The 22204-nt window shown below is 36.8% G+C and overlaps 4 protein-coding genes across 4 annotated transcripts in view; 1 reads left to right on the forward strand and 3 right to left on the reverse strand.

The window, feature by feature from the left end:
- LOC116172224 overlaps positions 1-748 on the reverse strand; it is a 39280-nt gene extending 38532 nt beyond the window's left edge. The window contains exon 1 of the mRNA XM_031489391.1: positions 517-748. Coding sequence (XP_031345251.1) covers positions 517-662 — 146 coding nt within the window. The 5' untranslated portion in view covers positions 663-748. The remainder of the gene's footprint in view (positions 1-516) is intronic.
- A 5478-nt stretch (positions 749-6226) lies between these two features.
- LOC116172335 lies at positions 6227-6768 on the forward strand. Its single transcript, XM_031489533.1, has 3 exons — positions 6227-6357; positions 6410-6558; positions 6614-6768. Exons 1-3 carry the CDS (start codon positions 6352-6354, stop codon positions 6717-6719), a joined length of 261 nt encoding a protein of 86 aa, XP_031345393.1. The 5' UTR covers positions 6227-6351; the 3' UTR covers positions 6720-6768.
- On the reverse strand, positions 6764-14867 carry LOC116172333 (sodium- and chloride-dependent glycine transporter 2-like). Its single transcript, XM_031489531.1, has 12 exons — positions 14655-14867; positions 14472-14603; positions 14269-14423; positions 14128-14222; positions 13814-14081; positions 13660-13763; positions 7730-7967; positions 7551-7679; positions 7303-7503; positions 7080-7250; positions 6933-7032; positions 6764-6884 (listed from the first exon to the last, which is right to left on the reverse strand). The coding sequence occupies exons 1-12, from the start codon at positions 14809-14811 to the stop codon at positions 6799-6801; spliced, it is 1836 nt and encodes a 611-aa protein (XP_031345391.1). The 5' UTR covers positions 14812-14867; the 3' UTR covers positions 6764-6798.
- A 55-nt stretch (positions 14868-14922) lies between these two features.
- On the reverse strand, positions 14923-18900 carry LOC116172334. The gene is made up of 5 exons (XM_031489532.1): positions 18808-18900; positions 15741-15920; positions 15369-15686; positions 15125-15319; positions 14923-15076 (listed from the first exon to the last, which is right to left on the reverse strand). The coding sequence occupies exons 2-5, from the start codon at positions 15765-15767 to the stop codon at positions 14939-14941; spliced, it is 678 nt and encodes a 225-aa protein (XP_031345392.1). The 5' UTR covers positions 15768-15920; positions 18808-18900; the 3' UTR covers positions 14923-14938.
- Positions 18901-22204: the final 3304 nt, after the last annotated feature.

A 22204-nucleotide genomic window follows, 5' to 3' on the forward strand; every position in this document is an offset into this window, starting at 1 on the left:
AACACACAAATTAGCTAATTACAAAGTTTTGCATTTAATCTGCATTTAAAAGGACTACGATTACGGTAATGCTAATGTATTAGCGTTGCGAGTGGTAGGTACGCTTTGAAATTATGATAAATTTCCTGATTTTAGGATTACAACGAATAATTTGGACACTAATTACCAGAAAATTTAGGGTGATCGTTTTATAAATGTAAATTTAACTTGTATAACAACGTTCATGTCTGAAACTGTTACGTGCAAATTTCCGCTAATTCGGAATTGAAGCACCCATCAACGTTTTAGAGGTTTTCCTTCAAGTTGACTTATTACATGGCGCTATTTGCCAAATCCGATACAAAACCCGCCCTCGCCGAAACTCATTAATTCGAATAATCTACTTTTTCCCACACTGACAGCAAAGGAAGTTACCTGCAAGTGGCACATACTGGTACATACATACCCAATACACGACTTTGAGTATGACATTATTAGTTATTGATTACTAAATTGCATTCATGTGTTATTACTTACGCGTATTTAATGCTTGGCTTCTGCCACCATCTAAAAACTGGTTCGTAGGTAGAGCTACCGGCGGGTTTAGGTTTTCCATTTTCCCCGTCCACCTTTTCTGGCTCGTTCGCCTTCTCTGTCACGATCTGTACCTTGTTATGGCCCATTTTACTCGTTTTATATTTTTCAACAAGAAATTTGGAAGTAATTAAAAGATCACTACAATTTTGACGTTCACTCAACCTAAAAGTGAAGAATGTACTAAGCCTACTACTATGCGATCAAAAATGAGTTGCTGTCGAGTCGCCTTTGAAAGTTTTGCTTACATGGGAAATCGTACTTAACTTGAACTTCCAAAGGCGACTCGACAGAAACTCATTTTTGATCGCTCGTTACTTGATCTTCCTAAAAGAAAATCGTGCTACATTTATCTCTTCGAGGTGCGGTTTATTGCATTCAATTCTGTATATTGTGAATGTTCACAGCTGTCAAAGACTTTTCGTATGCGGAATAGAAGAAGCTGGAGAGGCGAATGTAATCGTTAGTCAAAAAAAGTGACTATTTTCAATGACGCGGAGGACACTAATTTTGGATACCTATGTTATTTTTGGGTTGAAAAATCTCTAGATACCAAATGTCATCGAGGTGACGAAGAACCTTGACCTACTTTTCAAGGTCACCACCAGGTGGAGAGCGTCAAGTTAATTCGTTTGCCAGAGAATGTGCGAAATTTTTACTTTTATTTAATTCCGTTTATTTATTCGCTTGATCAAGTTTGCAGGTGTAAAATTTCTTCATCATTATTTGTAAGTTTGGCGTAACGGTTTAAGACCATTTAAGGTGGTGAGTTCGAATCCCATAACTTGTCAGTTTTGTTGTGGTACAGAACACCTCCTAACTTCTACGTTTCGGAGGGCTGGCGGTCCCGGCAGTCATACCACGACTGTCGTTACGATTATCAGTTAGGGAAATTTTTGTGTAACACGACTGTTCGGGCCCATATTCAACAGCCCTGATCCTTGAACTCATAGTAATCGACTGGCAAAGGTTCCACGTCGTTGTCTCTTTTTGTTCTGGAGTTAGATGCGGGACAGACGGACGGACGGATGACCGAATAAAACCACCACGTTAAGGGGAATTTTTCTCTAAAAAGGCAGACTTTTGGCAGTTGTATTAACTCTAAGGTTACGCTTCGACGTTTCATGTAACGGCTTCCCGTTGCGCCGGTGCTAGCGTTCTCTCTTTTTGAAGTCATAGGTGAGGGGATACATGAAGGTTCGTGTCAGCGACTTTTATTAACAGAACTGCCACGTCACGCTATTTAAAGAATGACAGCTCTGGATGTCAAGTGCAGCTGTAACACGCGTGAATTGAACCTGGGGCATTTCCACTATGGAGACTGTACGTGTTGGAGTCCTACGCTATGGGTTTATTTTGATTTTTAAGTTTAGTAATTGGCGATTTTATCGTCCCCTTTTCTACTCTTCCTGTTACGCCTCTGATACCTAGCCCTAGCATGCCGTGGCTAGGGAACTTTGTGTAGATAACGACCAGGGGTGGCGCAACAGCTTGGACGAAGAAGAGACAACCTTAATAAAAACCTAAAACCAAAAACTAGCTACTCGTGATACAAATATGGACCAGCCAGATAATCAAGAAGGTTTTTCTTACCAAAGAGGAAGAGGGGTGCATTAAATCCTGATGGACCACATTCCCGGCGCCAATTACACAGTTTACATTTGAACTTCTAAAGGGGGCATCTCTAAAGTCATAGAGAAACCGAGACCGATAACGATGACAACTTGAGACTAGCACACAGTAGGTAAGTTAGGGTCAAAATAGTTCAGTTAACTTGCATCACTCAAAGGCTGCATAACAGTCGTAAGTGCGTATATGATCCAAAAATACATAGATCTAAGAACCTGGGTGTACAATACAAGAACTAGGTCAGAGGCCTAGATGCATTATTTATGATACATCCGCGGGGCAACCTGGGACCAGTATATCACAATAACGCCATTCAAGGGACCTAGTGGTCTCAGTAACAGTACAAGCGAGAGGGGCTAGGAAGGAACTAGTGCTAGGGTCCGCACACCTCTTATACGACCATCCGGGCTAACCCCTCCTTTCTCCACCAGAGAATTTAAACAATTAGTTGCCTATGACATGGTCAAATAGTGGCAAATCATCATCGGTTGCAATCTCGGGTGCAATGCAAAATAATGCTCACTACATTGTGTGGAGTAGCACTGATACTTATTTTTTGCCTCTACTATTGAGTGGGCGAGGTTTCAGCCTAGGCTGCTCTATCAACCCTTACCCAACCCACTATACATTTACAAAATATCCATACCCGAACCCGGATTCGAACCAGGGACCCCAGGTTTGCACAAAAGTATCTACAAATAAGCCATTAACGATCATGGTTCCATTGACATTAGAAGGTAGTAAGTCTCGGTATAACAGTAGGGGTAAACTGACATGTGTCGGAGGCATGCTATATAAATATCACAAGCAGATATGTTAGATTCCAAAGATGACCTATACGTTGGTAACTTTAGATTTAAGGTGCTGCTGGAGGAAAAACTTGGGGACTGTCCTTCGAAAAAAGACCCGTAGAGATCGAAAGTTGTGAGAATAACTTTCAAATAGCCACAATAGAAGCTTTTGAAGTCAGTTACCAGCTGAAAAATTAAAAAATCATTACAGATATGGTGACATGGAGAAACAGCCAGGACACAGCCAGAGACTAGGAAACGAAAACATGGCAAAACAACAGGTTAGTGGGATACACAACCTAATTAATTCACGGCTGCTAAGAAGGTTCTGGAGAAAATACTGCATTGAAATGACAACTCCTCCCTCTCCCTTCCATTCTTCAGGTAAACGCCGTTTGTTTATAATTTTCATCATCCTTTATTTGACCCTATCTGTGGCGAAAATCCAAGCCTCATTTCCTATTTCGTCTCTCGCTGCCGCTTTCCCTCTCCTCAGCATTTCTAATTTCTGTTCGATCTTCTCTCTCGTTATCTCTTCAATCAACTATTTTCCTACCTCTTCCATAGCCCCTCTTTCTCCTGCTTTGCTTGTAGTACTTAACACAAATGTTCCTCTAAATGTATTTCCGTCTCACTTGTTCTATTTTTATTTTTTCCTCTGTTTATCACATTCCAAAAATCCTTCTCTGTTATTATTTCCCTGATTTTCTCTTATGTTTCTCGTTTCTTCTTTACATTTTCTTTTGTAGTTTTTTCTGTTCTCTCACCTCTTTCTCCTCTATTTGCCCTCTTCTTTCTCTCCCCGTGATTTCTTTATATCTGTTTCTCTCTTCTCTGCAATCTCCCTCTCATCACTCCTTTCTTTTTTCTCCCCTATCCTTCAATTATTGGTTTCCACGTTATTGATTGTTTAATACTCTCCTTTGCCGACTTTGTGGTTTAATGGTAGAGCGTTGGGCTATAAATCCGGAGGTCGGGTGTTCGAACCTGGGTTGAGGTGAATTTTTTGTCTGTGGCAGTGATGGGAAATTCATTTAGATCAGTTTAGTTGTCCTAATTCGTAAGGTAAATATCGGAGTAATATTGAACAACTTAAGACCTTCTGCAGAGGCACCTCTAAACAGCATTCCGCGGGTCACTATGTAATTGGCCGCAAGTCTGTTCAGGGCCCAGAACAAGAAAGGAATAATAAATAAGTATTATTCCAATGCTCTTCTGTACTCCCTCCTTATCCTTGTTTATCTAGTCCCCGTACATATAACTCCACAGTGTCTCTTGTTGATAACTATATCTCCTGTCTATTTCTTCCAGTAAGTACTTATTTTTCATTTACTGATCTCTTTCCTATACTATATTTTCTATTTAATTTTTTAGCGCATTTTTTAAGAATTAAAAAAAATGTGCTATTTGCGTTTTGTCCGTCCGGAGTCCGGACCCACTTCTACCGTTTTGAACGGGGGGGGTGAAAAATTGATTTTATCTCTCATGTATTCTAATTAAAAGTCTCAACGAAAGGAACCCTTTTCTACCAACTACTGCCTTTCTTTCTGTCCTCTTATCAAAGTACGGGGCGGAGGTGGCGGGGGGGGGGGGACTAGTTTTATCCTTCATGGTACTCTAATGAAAGGTCTCAACGAAAGGAATTAATTTCTAACAACTATACCACTCCTCCGCGGCCTCTTATCGTGATCGGGTATATTCCCTTATAACTCACGAATGGATTATCCAAAGAGGGTACTCACAAAGGGCGATTGAGACGTCTGCAAGAAATATACCCATTGGTATTGTCAAAGCAAAAGCTATTTCGGTTTAAAAAAATGCGCTCTATCTGCACAAGAGTTGTGCACAATGTACACTTGTTAAGTCTTTCATTCCTTCTCTGCTATAGCCTATAAATAATTATCACTATGATTTTCTTCCTCTCCACTTCCACTTTTCTTTCTTGTATTCCTTCCTCCTCGCTATTCCTTTATCTCTTTTTCATCCCTGTTAAGATACCTTGCTTTTCTATTATCCTTCTTCGCGAATTGGTTGTCCAAGAGTATTCCTTCCGTATCCTATTCTTTATTCGTCTTTCTCGGTGTTGTTGATACTCACAATTCGAATGTGTCGTACAAGTGTACATGCACCTTGCCCCAATTTTTGGGGTAACTGAGCACAATGATTTTAAAAAAAAGAAAAGTTTTTAATTTGTGCTTTGCACGCCAACCCTTAATTCCTTTGGTCAATGAAGAAAGTGAATAGATGAGGCTTGCCATATGCACTCACAGAAGTCGCGGAAACTGTTAAATACTAAGTAAGCGTAGTAGAATATTATAAAGTTATCGTCTAGTTAACCAACTTGACCATACAATTCATCTTCCCTAAACGCCTGAGGTAACATTAAGTGTTTTTCACCGGGGAATACCTTCTTAATATGGTCGGGTTGACGAAGACAGTTATACTGCATCTGCAGGTGCGAAGTTTTTAATATTTATTCTTTGTTTAAATGTTAATTAAGCTGTATTTTGATACCATATAATAGTAACATATGATCGACCACTTGTGCACAATGTGCACTCGTATCACACTTAATCTGGTGGGCTGTCGAAACTTGGCAGCCATGACTAAAACTTGCGGAACTGTTTACAACAAATACCGATATCTCGAGATTAATACCTACAAAATTGTTTACTGCACCTTGACGCTCTGCTAAATACTTAATTGGGTATTCTGAACGCCAGTCGCGTTGCCATAATGGAATGCAGTATTACCACTGCCTCACTTAAAACAGTCTATTTTATTGTATTTAACTTGTTTGAGAAAAAACTGCAATAAATTTAAAAGAATTATCAATCTGTGTTAATTTATTATGTAAGTTCATGTAGTTCCTATGTATTTACATAAAAACCTCGCCCACAAATGAATTTATAACGAATAATTAGGAATCAATAAATTCCAGATCTTTAACACCTAATGTGTAATTAGTGCGAGAAGATTAACTTATTGATTATCTCTCAATGATAAACGAGTATCTGATGAGATTTAAATTACGTGTATGCTCCACAGCAATTTGGTAACGCGACATTTGCTGCAAAATTTAACCCATTTGTCTAAGTACGAAATGCATACATTACCGATATTAATATTAATTTTATTGTGGTTAATTAGCTGTTTATACCACAACCCGCTACCAGTTTCATTGTCTTGGATACATGCGTTTCGTCCACGCCCAAACTACATTTTAATGGTCTGGTACGAATCAAGGTTGAGTGACTTTGAATTTTTCTATCTTTAATGTGAAAATTTTGTATAAAAGGCTCAGCGCAGTCTTCTAACAGCATTACGTCTTCGTTAGCTAAGAAGTATCCATCTCAAAATGAAGGTAAGTGAACGCCATTGAACGGTATTTTTTAATTAACTGTGTGGTGGCTTAGTGTGTTTTGGTAGCCCTTTTCGTTTTCTTCGCTGTTGCCTCGTGCCAGTTCATCTTCCCTCATCATTACGGATATGTCCACCCTTATGCTTATGGAGGTTTGTATAGATCTGCACATGTGGTAGCCGCCGTTCCCGCAGTTCAAAATGGGTAAGTTGTATTATTCACCACCTACTCTGAGAACTAAATCAAAATTTATTTCTAGATACGTTGCTGCCACTCGTGGTGCTGTCCACACCGCCCCTCTACCTGAAGGACCCCACGCTTTTAGCCACCATATCAACACTGCCCCAGCACCTGGAACTTTGTAAACAGATCTATGTAAAACCTCTCGGTTAAATCAATAAACCTTAAATTGAACTTATCGTTATATTGATTACAAACGTAGACTTATCCTAAAGTGTTCGAGTTATTACACAATTTAACGAATTCTTCATGTAAATGATCCCCATTCTCAGGAAGGGTTCTCCGTAACTCTGAAACAAAGAGTCAGGTTCAAGACTAACGAGCAAATTTCCCTTAACCTTCTGCTTTGTCGTATACAATAATGTTATTCCATTCCTTGCGATAAATATCTGAGGCCGGTCCCCATTCTGGACTCGGCTTGATCGACGACTGGATACGCTGATGATAGACTACCGATTAGTCAGGAAAACTCAACGGATACTTACATCGATACAATCTCCGGTTTCATTGTACAGAAGGTGATAACCCATATAGATGGGAATGCAAATGATGGAAACGCCACAAGTGCACCATCCAATGGCGACCGCCCAATCGGGGTAGATAAATCCGTTGTAGGTTACTGTCGTATTAAATGCTATTGTCGCGATAAAAATAAACTGAAAGGAAAATCTCGGATAACTAAATCAAAAATTACTGTGAGATTATTACTGTTAGTATAGCGGGGGTTATAAATTTCCAACACCACTTCCACCACCAATTAACTTTCTTCTGTAACATAAATTCAATATCCCTTATAAAATTAACACTCCCGTAGGTGTAGGCCACAATAAGAACTTCAACTAGGCAAATAAGTATTACTGATATTGATGCCGCGTACCAGTCAAACAGTTGTAGCAAATACATGCCGCCCTTAAAACAAAGTGCTTCGTGGTTAATTTTAAATGAAACCTAGTTACGTTAGTAATAAATATGGTGGAGCACAGGAACATTGCGACGCACGCACCCAAAGTGACAACCTTTTTGTGGTTGTGCAAGAATGGGTACTCATCAATCACGCTGCTGATGATCGCTTCAATTTGGACGAACTGAAATATTGGAAACGTAACAAGTGGCGATGGTTGCTTGCAATACGTACACAAGTATCTAAGCCTAAGAGAAACAACATGAAGAAGAACATCACGGCCCAGAAGTTCGACCAAGGCAACATGGTGATCGCTTCCGGATACGTCACAAAGGCAAGTCCAGGACCGCCGGTGGCAACCGTAGATACCGGCAAGCCAGTCTTGTGTGCCATAAATCCTAATATTGAAAACACGACGAATCCTGCAAATATGCTCGTCGCTGAATTTAATATTGGCACAAGGATCGCGTCTCTGAAAGAAAAAGCATTCAATCGTTCGCGGCGTCAATTTTTAATCAAAAGTTTGGGGTCGAAATTGTTTATAGTGGTAAACGACCGTAATCAAATCCTGATAGCGGCGTATTAGGAAAGAACTAGGCCACAACTCTTTGTCTGGTTTCATACCTATCACGCAATACTTTTATATGTCATTTTTCATAAAAAGAAAGAATATTGATACAGTTTTATGGTTAGCGATATTTTTCGTAAATTGCTTGTATTCGTTTTGTGATGATTCGATAGAAATAAGGACAGATTCGCCGTTTGTTTTTTCACTCAATTGTGGACACGATTTCCTACGAAATAAATTCTACTTTGCAATAATAATTGATTTATTATACAAAACGGGATATCTACGCCGAATTAGCAGTAAACAGGTAATTTTATTTTGCGGGTTTAATCATCGATTTGAAATTATATCCAAACTTTAGCTACATATAAGAATACCAATACGTCCAGTGGCGTATCTTCATTTTATAGAGGCACGTCTTCAAAAATATTTGGGGGCCCTTTCCTTATATCAGAAATTTTTAAACGATGTTAATCTGTATAATGTAGAAAATATGTCTCGATTTAGCTTTGCTGACTTTGCATTTTGTAATTCATTGGTTCACATGTCCATGTCACTGTTTTCTACGTTCAGTAAGAGTCCAGTTGATTTTGTTCGAACTTTAATTGTCAAGCTTTGTGTAATATTTGGGCCATAACAAAAAGTAATTTTTTTTCAACATTTGAAGGTGAAAAAATAGTATATTAAGAAACAAGTGTATAATCAAATCTTTAAAGCACGCGCAACGAGTTTAATGGCACGACGCGCAGCGGAGTGCCTTTAAACGTTGCAAGTGCTTTAAACACCAATTATACACGCGTTTCTTATAGTATTTTTTATTATACCTGCAATATAATTTAAAAATAAGGGAAATACAATGAAATCATATTGACGTTATACTCGAATACATTTCTAATTAAGTGGGCTGATTATTATTAGTCATTCCATGATTGCCATGGAAATGTCACTTGACGTTCGCATATTAAAAATCACCGTCTTTGTAAATAAAATGGCTTCGGTTGAAGAAGACAATACACCGTCTATTCAGTGGCTTATTTCTGCAGCAGAAGAACCTGTAACATCCAAATGCAAAAGCCTATTATAAAGAATATATGAAAATGGCGTGGAATAATAGGAAGCATCTTCCAAACAAGGTCTTAAATGCATCGTTCATGCTGTCATATATGAAGGAAATATCAAAGGTAGGTATTTAAATCTTCTACCCTTCGGTGCATTCATTCAAAACTTGCGTTTGTGAAGCTTCCCACAAAGGATACGAGCCAAAGACACCTTTTTCATTTGCAAAAAGCGATCCGAGGGGATATTTTATTTCAATCCCACACTACAAATATTGTTTCATATGTCATATTTGAAGTAACGTTACTTAGCAACCTTTAAAGCTCGGCGTCTTTAATTTAATCACCTTTTTACGCACGCTCAGGCGTGTTTTAAACAGCGATTCTGATGCAGGTATAATAAAAATAGGATATTAAGATACAAGTGTATAATCAAGTCTTTAAAGCATGCGCAACGAGTTTAATGGCACGACGCGAAGCGGAGTGCCTTTAACGTTGCAAGTGCTTTAAAGACCATTTATACACGTGTATCTTATAGTATTTTTTATTATAGCTGCAGTATAATTTAAAAATAGGAAATACAATGAAATCATATTGACGTTATTCTCGAATACAATGTCTAATTAAGTGGGCTGAGTGTTCGTAATTTAACGATTGTCATGGAAATGTCACTTGACGTTTGCTTATAAAAATCATCGTCTTTGTGAATAAAAAGATTTCCGTTGAAAAAGATAATACACCATCCATTAAAACGCTTGTTGTAAAATCTAAACAAACGTTGGTAGGTGTAAAATCCAAACCCAGTAAAGCCTATTATAAATAATATGAAAAGTTGTTTCCACGGATGAATAGGAAGTTACTTACGAAGTCTTAATTGCATCGATAATGCCGGTATATGTATATGAAGGAAATGTCAAAAGTATTTAAATCTTCTATCTTTTTGTGCATTCATTCAAAACTTCAAACAATGCTGCGATTAAAAAGTGGAACAGATTTGGAAGCATACCCTAAATTACGCGCGTTTGTAAAAGCTTCAACCAAAGGATAGGTACAAGCCAAAGAAATGTTCTGCATTTACAGAAAGCCACCTAAGAGGATTTTTTATTTCACCCAGATGACAGTTTCAAAAGTGATACTTGAAGTATCATTGCTTAGCAACTTTAAAGCACGTGTGTTTTAAAGACCATTTTTCGCACGCATTTGAGTGTTTAAAACGGAGATTGTGATTCAGGTACCTATAATAAAAAAGCATTTTTATTTGGAAAAATCAACTTTTAAGGTTTGAAGTTATTAAAATTGACCATTAGTTTTACAACACGCTGTAGACGGGCGATCAAAATATAAATCATTCTCATGTAACATGAAGTCAGCATTGGCAGAGTTTTTTAAATTCACGTCAACGGAGTCATAGATACGTACAGGGCTCAAAATGAAAACAAACATCAAAAATGTTGAAAAATCTAGAATAACTTGAAAACCTTTGATGCTTAAGGAAAATGTGGTATCAAACAACGTAGATTTCCATGTAGATTTCGGAAATGCAATACAATACAGGGTGTTCTGATTAAAATAAAAAAGTTGCTATCCACATCCGGTAAAACCGAAAGTAAAACGATCATGATAATATGTTCTTTCGATAGATCATTAAAAACTATGTTCGTATGCAAATTTTCAGATTTTAATTATTAATGGAAGTCTAAATGCTTTTAAGTAACGGTGTGCGTGAAACAGCCTGTATACCTAGTACTTTAATTAAAGTTAATTAATCTTCATTTAGTTTTAAATTGCTCTTATTAAACGAGCTTATTCCTAATTATATTAAATTACTTTTAAGAGTTAGATCTTTGATAATTTGGTCTGAAATGAGTAAGGAAGCATCGTCCTCATATGCAACACAGTCATTTACGTATATAATGAAAAATGCAGGTCCTAATATAGAGCCTTGAGGGGCTCCATGTTTAGTATTGATTAACTTTGATAAACGCCATTAACCAAAACACATGCTTGCGATTACTAAGATAAGTTGACATTAATAATCCCACAGATCCCATATACAAGTAATTGAAGCTTATCTAACATAATTTTAAATGCAGTTAAAGGCTATGGACAAATCGTAGAATATTAGTGAAGAATTTTCTATGTTCTTCCACGATCTCACAATTAGAGATACAATTTGACCAACAACTTTTGTTATTGATACACTTTTCTATATTGGCCACAATTTAATACTTTATTACATTCTAGAGATGTTATATAATCTTTTATTTATAACAATTTTAAAGTATGGAAAACATTCATACTATAGCAATTGGTCTATAATTGTCTATGTTGGTTGAGCTTGAGTCTCCCTTCTTAAAAAAGGGTTTGACAACTGACACATTAAAAGCATCAAGAAAATTGCTGAGATACAATTGAATAGATGAACAGATGAGTTTCTTCAAAATTGAACTTTTCCGCACGATAGCATTTTGTTAGGACCCACCACCTGCCCTTGTTGTATTTTTATTTGAGCAATATCGGTCCATAAACAACAAGAAGCTTTTCATATGTTTATTACAGTCAGTCGATTTGCCTATATTAAAAAGTGCTACTGTAAAAATTTCACCAAGATCGGTTCATAAATAAAACAGTCACAACTGCACAAATGTGATATTGACCGTTAGACATATATACCAGGACTGTCCCAAATATCAACAACTAATTAAACCATGATGTCAGTAACCGCGATGTTTGTACGAAATTCTTTACATATCCTCTTAAATCAGGTCTTAAATCTTATTAATTTCTTAAATGCCACAGATCTATTTCTGTTATACTGTAGTAGTTCTGTAAGACCTCTGTGTTAAAAATCCACTTATAAAACCATTAATAAAAACAAGTTGCAAATCAGCATAGGCATGATGAAAGCACATTTTTGGTAATGCAGATCAATATTTCATTCGCAAAAATTAAAATTAGCGATCTCACGAGTAATTTAACTCAAAATATACTAGAGCCTGCATATCTACACTATAACAGAAAACTTTTAGTGAAAATTTAGTCTCTAACAATTGTAATTGCAGAGATCTCAGCCGGACAGCCAGTCAGTCAGCCATAACGAATATAATAGCGTATTTTTTTTCAAAAATGGGCAAATAATTAAGTTGTTATACTGGTAGCGCTATCTAACGGTAAAATTGTAGCACCTCCGAAAACCATATCGAAATTATTTTCTTAGATTGTCGATCTCACAAGTAATCAACTCAAAATAGACTATAGCCTGCACATCTGCACCACATCAGAGAGCTTTTAGTGAATTTGAAGTCTCTAGCTATTGTAATTGCCGAGATCTCAGTCGGACAGCCACCTAGCCATAACGAATATGCACCTGTATAACATTATGTATGGGAATATAGTTATTTTTTCCAAAAATGCGCTAAAAAGTTTACGAAGATATTTTGATAGTCATCAATTCCTAAAGAGCTCCGCCAAGGTAGTTTGTTTTGTGTAGTGTAACCTATAAAAAGTTACAGTTGTTTGTATTACACTGATCTTGTTCAGAATTAGTCGTAGAAAACCAATTTAGTGGGTTCAATCAGGCCCGTAGCCAGGGGGTGGCCAGGTGAGGCTGAACCCCACCTACAGCATGGTCTGGCCCCATCTATATAATAGTATTGTTTATTTTCCTGTTTTGGAGAGAATATTAATAAACCAGGATACCATCAAAAATTACTGTTATTTTGAATAAAAGCTTTGTTATCAATGTTTTTTCTCAAGCCCCACCTGGAAATCTGTTTGCCACCTCTGCTACTTTATCCTGGCGAAGGGCCTGGATTCAATTAATATGATATTTTCGAGGAAATGTATATACAGCATGTCTACTGAAGTTCGCTACATATGGAAATCTTCGATATTATAATTTTTACGAAAAAAAGTTATTCTTTATAAAAGTCCTGCTTATTCCAAACCTTATAGGTGCACCATTAGTTCTTCTTAAGCACAAAATTGAACTAAGTCTTATACATTTATTATTCAATTTTTGAAAAGTACATATAAAATTGATCATTATTGGGGGGCCGTTGAACGTGAACCCCTCCTGTACCAACTGCATACCTATACGTGCTTGGATCAGTGTGTTATATTTTCGTAATTAAATTATGCGAGTAATAAAATATTACCTATACATTAAATGCGAGGTAATACGATTTTTACCAATTACCTAACGACTCGCCATTAAAAATCGCTACCATACTACATACATAATATAAAGTACTATATCAGGGGACGAGGGCAAGTGCTCAGTGCAGAGCCCAGAAAGCATATTTTCAACGAGTGGATGGATAGGCAGCCTTTAAAATTGAAATTAATTTAACAGTTTTACATTCTTTAACCTTGCATATGGCAATAATAACCTACGATATGCATCAAAGTGAAAAATGCACATTTATATCTTTTTTTAATGATTGTTTAATGTACGTTTGCGGTACTAATGTTCAATTTGCGTTTACCACTGTCATCGATGTATCATTATTAACGTAGACACAACCGTAATGAGCACTTACCCTTTACTATTATTTCTAAACTCATTATAACTGGCCATGTTAATAATTCCTCCCCAACCGGGCCCTAAAGAGAAGAATATTTGGACAGCAGCGTCAGTCCAAACCTAAAATTGTTGTGCGAGCATTATTTGGTTTAATAATTTGGGGCCCCTACCTTCAGGTTTCCCAATCTGCTCCACTGAGGATATATGTAAAACGAGATTCCGTCCCACGCGCCCGGGAGAGTCACTCCCCTTATTAGTAGCACAAATAATATTACAAAAGGGAAGGTGGCTGTAAAGTAAACCACCTTTCCTACCGAATGCACGCCGTTCATAATGCACAAGTACACCACGGTCCAAGCGATAAAATCGCAAAGGAACAAGGGCCAAACTATTGATCCAACTTCGTCAATACCGGACGATATCTGAAGAATTTTGTTGCTGGAAATTAACTGATTAAACGGGAGGAATTTGTGAATTTCCCTACTGAAAGTATTCGTCGGAGGGTGTCTTCCACTGTGAGTTTTGGGTGATATTAAACAGCTCTGAAGTAACATTGGCGGTGAGGTCACCAGTACTGATCTGGATTTTAAAAATCTATGCATTGGGTATTGTTGGAAGTGCATACCTGTAAGCAGTGCTCGGTGTTCCAGTCATTATTGCAGTCGGCCCAAGGCAGTTTTCCTTGAAAGCAGTTGGCCATAAACAGTATGGGGTAAGCAATGATCACAATGTAATAAACCGTGCACATAAAGTTCACAATTACGATTGCGAATCCAGCGCCTAAAACACGAAGGGTTATAGTCACCAAACTTAACTCAACCTCACTACCTTTAAACAAAGGTGCAATTTTAAATAAAGTGATGCACCCCGTGCCAGAGAATTGTCCAAGCGAAGTTTCCATAAAAAATAGAGGTATTCCACATAAAAACAGCATAATGAGGTAGGGAACCAGAAACGCTCCTGAAACACACACGTTAGAGAGCTCACAATTGCCAAATCTTGCAGGGCTACCTCCGCCGTTTCGATAGCACAGGTATGGAAATCTCCATACGTTACCAATACCAATGGCGTATCCCATACATGACAACAAAAATTCTGTTTTACTAGCCCAGTTTCCGCGCTTAAAATCGCCTTTAATGGACTTGACCGATGATCGTCGACGCTCCATCGCGTCTATACAAACCGAAAGTTAAACGCCAAGTGAATAATGTTGTTATAAGTGCAACACATTTAGATTTAATAAAGGTAATTTTGTTATTACAATTATTTAATAAAATGTGCGTCGCCTATTCCATTCACCGTTGTGCATTCGATTCTAAACGCTTTAATCCAAAACCGACCTGTACGGTTAACACACTTGGAAGGTATTCCACGTTGGCATCGTCCACAGCTCGAGCTTTCGCTGGCGGTTTACCTTCCACGTAAGTAATCGACTGAAACAAAAGTCCAAAGGGTTAAGACAATGAACTCAGAAATCTCACCCTAAGGCTGCCTTCTACTGGTATGGCCTGCAGGTGGCAGGCATCATGATCGGCCCAGTAGAAGTCGATGGTTTTATCGCTCCAATTCACAGCGCGAAGTTCGCAGGTAACATTGGCCAATGTGATTTTCTTCATTATTTCCTCGTGAGGAGGAGTTGCGGGAGGTTTACCTTTCGGTACGACGGGAGGGCGCACCTGAAACATTTCAAATTATGCTTCCCGTCTGTGGAACAACGGAAATAACCATCAGATAAATGACCTTCACGTTTACTTTGCTTCTGAATGTATCACGAATCAACGTCAACTCTTGTTCCGGGCAAGGGGCGGATATACTTTCTTCGGGGAATTGAATTATTTTTGCCCACTCCTTGCGAGACGTTTTAAATGAAGCCTCTGGCGTATTCAATTCTTTTTCCCGTTTATATTCGTCTGGTCTTTCGTAGTGTGACTTATAGCTAACACCTTCGGGGGGTTTAGTAACCGGGGGAGATTTTGAACTGCAGGCCGCTTGGTCTAGTAACGGTAACGCCACTTCCAAATAAAACGCATGTTGTATTCCTTTCTGTAAGTAATAGAAATTTACCAAAGCACCGTCATCCGTTGTAAGTAAGCTTACTTGCTTCGGTGGGGCGGGGAGGCCCATAATCCTATGACAGGCGAATATTAATGTTCCATTTATGAGGTCATCGTTACTAAATGTGCAAGGGGCCCTATCCTTGTCGGCTACCCGTGTGTTATCTAAATATGTTAATTGCGGAAGAAGGGAGAGTACCGCGTCCTTATACGCAATGCACGTCTGCAATGAATTGTTTTAATATACAATGCTCTGATTACCTATTTATATCATTGTAAATTGTGTCATGAGTTCATGACAAATTTATATATAATTGCTATTCATAGTTGCCTCTAGCTATGAAATTATTAAAAAGTGCACTTATACTACACCCAAAGATGCCACGTGTCACACAAAGCTCAAATATGTTTTTTTGTCTATAGTGCAATTGTTTTAGACGAGTTATATTTTTAGCGCATTAAAAAAAACGCTATAGGTACAGGGTGTTTCATTAAATGAATGTCAATATTTAAGGGGGCGATTTTTGGGTCCATTTTAGCTTCATATGAACTTAAACGTCTTAACTTTTGAGATACAGGGTAGTAAAGTTTTCAAAAATAAATCATTTATTATTAATATAATATAATCTGTAATACCACTTTAGATATTTAATGAAATTATGCATGTATGTACTATGTATCCAGAGGCATTTTTTACATACCACTTTTTTTTTAATTTTCACCAGTGGCGTTCGTACGGTATTTGACATGCCCATTTTGGCAGACATTGATGGTACGCCACTGATTTCTCTGAAAATCTTGAAATTTCCAATTATTTCTAAGCAAATTTGATCCTTTTGCTTTTTTCAATCCGATGCACGGTTTTCGCTTAAAAAAACCGTTTCTCTACATGATTATGGCAATATCATGCATCGAAAAAGATTTTCTTTTTATAATCGTGCGTCGAATTGAGAAAATCAAGCGATCAAACCTGCTCATGCTCCGTACTTCGACTTTTGGAACTTTTTCAATAAAACATTAAGAAAACTACATAGGTAAAAAAGAAGTATTGCTTTCTTATCATTGTAGTAGACTGCGCCTGTCACAATTATTAATTCTGTTGACGATTTTTTATTTTTTTAAAACTTTACCACCCTGTATCTCAAAAGTTAAGATGTTTAGGACATAGGTTCATATGAAGTTTTCTTTTTAAAATGGACCCAAAAATCGCCCCCTTAAATATTGACATTCAATTATGAAACACCCTGTATATTCGTTATGGCTGGCTGGTTCGCTGGCTGGCTGCCCGGATTTCAGCAATTACAATAGCTAGAGACTTCAAATTGCTCTAGTGCAGATGTGCAGGCTCTAGTCTATTTTGAGTTAGATTATCTGTTGAGAGGCTATCCAGATTTCTAGTAAACGCTCCAATGCTAACGATGCCCAACAAATCTGTTTTCTTGGTGGCGCGTACTTTATAGAACTCTTGAAGGAATATCTGGAACTTCAGTCAGAACAAAAAAAATTTACCAAGGAATGATCCCAAAAATATTCTTATGGCACTTTTAAAATAAGAAAAAACCCTCCCAATGTTTTTGTTATAAGGTGTACCACAGGGCTACTTCATTACGGAAAAAAATTTACCATGTTTTAACCAGTGATTTTTATGCCCGAATGTTCGATGGCCATTTTATCATAGAATATCATAGACTTCTTTCGCCGCTTCAACATCCGAACTACCTCGAAAGGTATTTCATTTACTCTGTACTTAATCAGATCTTCCTTCTCCAAATGTGCCTGTACAACAGATTCCCAATAGGCAACGTTCTATCGATCATTTAATTTTTCAATTTGAAAAATTTGGTTTGACGGCGATTACATTTTGAGATTCAACAACGAATTATGTAAAAATTTACTGCAATGTAATATGTTCAGAGTACTCAATCAACTTGAAATTGACTATCCAGGCCCATAACCTGTTAGCAGAATAAATAATTTCGTACTCGTGAATTAGATAAGATCGGACTTATTTTTATTCCGCGGATGGATTAAACGAACGAACTAACATTCATACACACACTATGATATTCTATTTTCTTATTTCAACATTTAAAGGAAATGCATAAATTATCAACTTTAGGGATGGCTTTCAGCTTTCAAACTAGAAGATGCAGGAATAACAAGATAGTAGAAATTCATAAAAGGCGCCCGAACAGCCGATAGATAGTTGGTGAAACAATAAGCTCCCTTTGAGAATCGAAAAACCGTTAGGACAAATGATTATTGCGCAGGGTTAATTTTACAATTTTGTCATTAAATTCAACCCTAGCTTCTGTATTCCTATTAAAAATGTGATTGTTGCTTGTGAAGTATTGGAATTTTTGTGACAAAATCAAGCTTTTTACATCTACCAACTAATTTTTTGCAGCAATGTTACGATATAGGATTAGACCCGGATCCAGAGGAAAGTTTGACTGGGGACGATTAAAAATAAATGTTTTGGATTCTAATGCAATTTATAAATTAATATTCAGACGGTAATTGATTGAAAATTTTCTCAGATCTTATATAAACTTGTCGAAAGATTCGTGTATTGAATTCGTGTCGCTCTTCGGTATAAAATAATCGTCCAAACATGCCCAGAACTTCTCCAGTTTTTTTTTTCTTATTCACTACTGAAGTTCAACCTATTTAGTAAGGTATTGTTAAATTAAAATTATAATTCCGAATACTATTTAGGTCGCTCTTTTGGGAAGCCCGTAAACCGTCAGACTGTTTGCAAAAAGAAAATTATGGAAAAATACAGTATGAAAACGTTACAAACTCATTGGAACCATTGAATAATAAATCTGAATTCAATGTTGGAACTACGAGTATTTACCGCCAACAAAATTAGAATTTTACAATCGCAATAAATTCAAATTGGATCAATAATATTTAGGCGACACCTTGTAGAGAAAAAGAGCATCATTCAATACCGTCATTCGAATATGTAGGCCTAGGCCTCTTTTTTGGGATTGTATGTATCTTAATAAGCTGCGAGTTTTCTACAACGCAGGTAACGTGCAGTGACATCTCTTCTTACGAAACGGTAGTTTGCACCTACAACGGAAAGCAGATTGTTTACTCACAGAACAGGGATTTCCTTCAAGCACTATAGAACGCAGACTTGAAACTTTCCTCAAAGATTCTAACACATCCAACAAGATGCAGATGTCGTTGTCAGATAAGTCCAACGATTTTAAATTTCTGAACTTGCATCCATTTAAACGTACTTGCACACCTAAAAATGGTAATCGTCATTTTTGTAGAATAAATATGAAAACGCAAACTCGTCTAAAGTGGTCGTAATTATCTTAACTATCGATTTCAATTAAGCTTTGAATATAATATTGAGACGTTTTAAGCAGGTCTGTGCTTTCACTTTTTAGCTTCCTAGCTTTGAGCTAGCTGTAAGATGGCTATTGCGATCAACGTTTTTTGGGCATGTTAAAATTTCATTAAATGTCGACATTTTTAGATCATTTCAAGCAACTTTTAAAGAATTGCATTTTTTCCGTCTGTATGTATGTGCGTACGTCCGTACGTGAGTGTGTTGGCAATTTCCGAGGTAACGGCTCGGCGGATTTTGTTCAAATTTTAGATATGCATATCAGGCATACTGAAACAAAAAATAACGAGCCGGAATTTTGAAAAAAAATGTTAGAGTGCCGCAACGGCATTGAATTTTGTAAAATAAATTTTATGAAGTTATTTGAAAGACCTTATTTTTCTGTGTACAACCTACAAAAATTGTGCCAGGTTTTATTACAAAAAAACTGAGATAAAAAATGTCAAAAATTTTTTTCGCCAAAACGATTACTATGATTTCGTTAGAATTTTGCGAATGTACATTAGGCATTATAAAGGATGTAAAATTGTCATAAACTTTTTTTAATATGTAAGAATTTAGCGCCGTATAAGCTTAGAATTGTAAAAGAACATTCCAAAATCTGCAAAGATTCAGATGCATTTGCATACGAGTATATAACAAACGAACAGTTTTTAAGAAAAATCACGGAATGTTCTCTAAGAGTCTATGAGGCGTATCATATTTCAAGAAAAGAATGTGTCGCATCCACATTCAATCCTTATCACAGGTGACTCATTTTTTATCGACTTCATTGCGCCTGCTAGCGCCCTGATGTCTGGGATACTCGCAACAGCATAGAATTATCTTGAAATATTGGAAATTCTATAAAATATTTTTGAAAAGTTACCGTGGTCTTCCTCAAATCTGTCCAAAAGTGCTTGAAAGCAACCGCATTGAATATTTCAATTTGTGGAATGAAGAGTACTACAACGCCAAGAGATCATGATAACAATTCGTAACAAACCTTCAACGAAATATAGCAATGGAAACTAGAATTTCTCATGAATCAGTGCATCATATAATTATGACATTATATAACTTAAAAATAAGGGAAATAAAATGAAACCATATTGACGTTATATTCGAATACGGGCTGATTATTCGTAATTCAATGAATGCCATGGAAATGCTACATGAGGTTTGCTTATAAAAATCATCATCTCCGTAAATAAAATGTCAAATCTTCTACCGTTGGCGCATTGATTCAAAACTTTTTATTTTTCAAAATACCTACTGTAAATCACGTGCTTTGTGAAGGATTCCAACGAAGGATACGAGCCAAAGACATATTTTGCATTTGCATAAAGTGATCCGAGAGGAATTTTTTTTTCAGTTCCAGATTATAGTTTCATATGTCATATTTGAAGCAACCTCTAAATCTCGCCGTGCTATCCGCCTTTTGTGTACGCTCAGGCGTGTTTTAAACAACGATTCTGATGCAGGTATAATAAAAACAATATATCGCTAGGTGATCACCTTTTACATTTAAAGTGACTTTAATATCATATTTATCTTTTGACCTAATACTGCTGAATTGTTTTAAATAATTACAGATGCATGTGCACTGTTAAAGCTAAATGGAAATGAGTTCACCAAGTGAAGTTTTGATATGACGACAACTACACAATCCAAATCATTTTAAGAATTAAAGAACTTTTTCTAATTAATTAATTTCATTCAATTGCCCATAAAAATATCTACCTTAACATTATTTACACATTCATAAAAAAATACTATACCTCTAGTCCCTAGGTATTATTTGAAAACATCGTAGATGTCAAGAGACTCATGTGTAAGGAATGAATTACCCTAGGGCAAGGTCAGCGTTCGTGGTTATTGTAGCTCCATTATGAGACATGGACACACTCCGAACAACGTTGACAATTATAAGCAAACGAAACTCGTACTAAATTACATAGGCATCCGTTCTTTCAAACAACGATCACCATCTTCGCCAGGTCAAAGATCTAGGTTCATGTGTTAGTACTCGCGTATTAATAAGAGCTTACAAATAAATAAATGTTCCGGCAAACATACCTACTGCAATGTTATCTACATGATTATTTTTATACTTTAATTACGCATTTTGCGACTATATTGATGCGTCGTGCAAAGAACGCCTCAAATTCCTTTTATTATATCATTACTATGGTAACCACGCCATTTAGTTGTTGTTTTTTCTATCGCAAATCGGTATAGATAGTTTTAAATAGGTATGTAATAGCACAGACAACATATACTACAGACGGTCAATCTTAAGGGGAAAAAGCACGCTAAGTTTTGTGACAAATGTCCCCTTATTTAAAAACCTGCTATCCCTCTATTTTGCTCCATCTATTAGCGCATACAACAATGTGTTGGTTCTTCTACAGATTTCTTTTATTGGAATGGTTTTGCAAATTGTCTAGGGAAAGAAGTATTGATACTTTTTTGTTAGAAAGCTGTCCCACAAGAAATCCCCATAATTTACATCTGAGGCGAAATGCTGATAATCTTTGCAGGTACACATACAAAGCAAATATCACTTCATATTCGCAATTACGTATTACTCGTTGTCTTTGGGTGCATAAGAAACGATATAACTTGCACCACTTTTCGAATTCTCGAAAAAAGTGTAATCTCCGTGTTTGTTGATATACCTACGTACTCCACTTGCCTACTTGTCTCTCCGTTTGTGGAATAAATCATTTAACTTGGATAAAGAAAACCTAAACGTAAGCAAATTTTCGAATGAATATTTGCCTCATATGTAATAAATCCCAATTGAGGTGTGCAATTATCGGTCAATTACAGCGGTAATTGCATTGTAGAAAACGAAAGAAAGAGCCCTGCGATAATTGCACATTTCATGGGAATACACTTAACAATTTTATAAGTAGGTAAGGTGAGTTTGTAATGTTTATTCGGGAAATATTACCCCGAATTACACTCGTGCATCAAAATAATCCTGATAATTTTTAGCGCATTTTCCAACGAAGTTGGGTGCGCTATTGCAGCCACTTTCTCTGTCCGTCCGTTTGTCCGAGGCCTTAACTACTCCTATAGTTTTTGAAGATATTTAGTTCGTTCTTTTTGCATTCGGTAGCGTATCGCTCTGGCACCTGAGTCAAAGAAAA

Source organism: Photinus pyralis, unplaced genomic scaffold (assembly GCF_008802855.1).
Source record: "Photinus pyralis isolate 1611_PpyrPB1 unplaced genomic scaffold, Ppyr1.3 Ppyr1.4_LG5, whole genome shotgun sequence".
NCBI classification, from domain to species: domain Eukaryota; kingdom Metazoa; phylum Arthropoda; class Insecta; order Coleoptera; family Lampyridae; genus Photinus; species Photinus pyralis.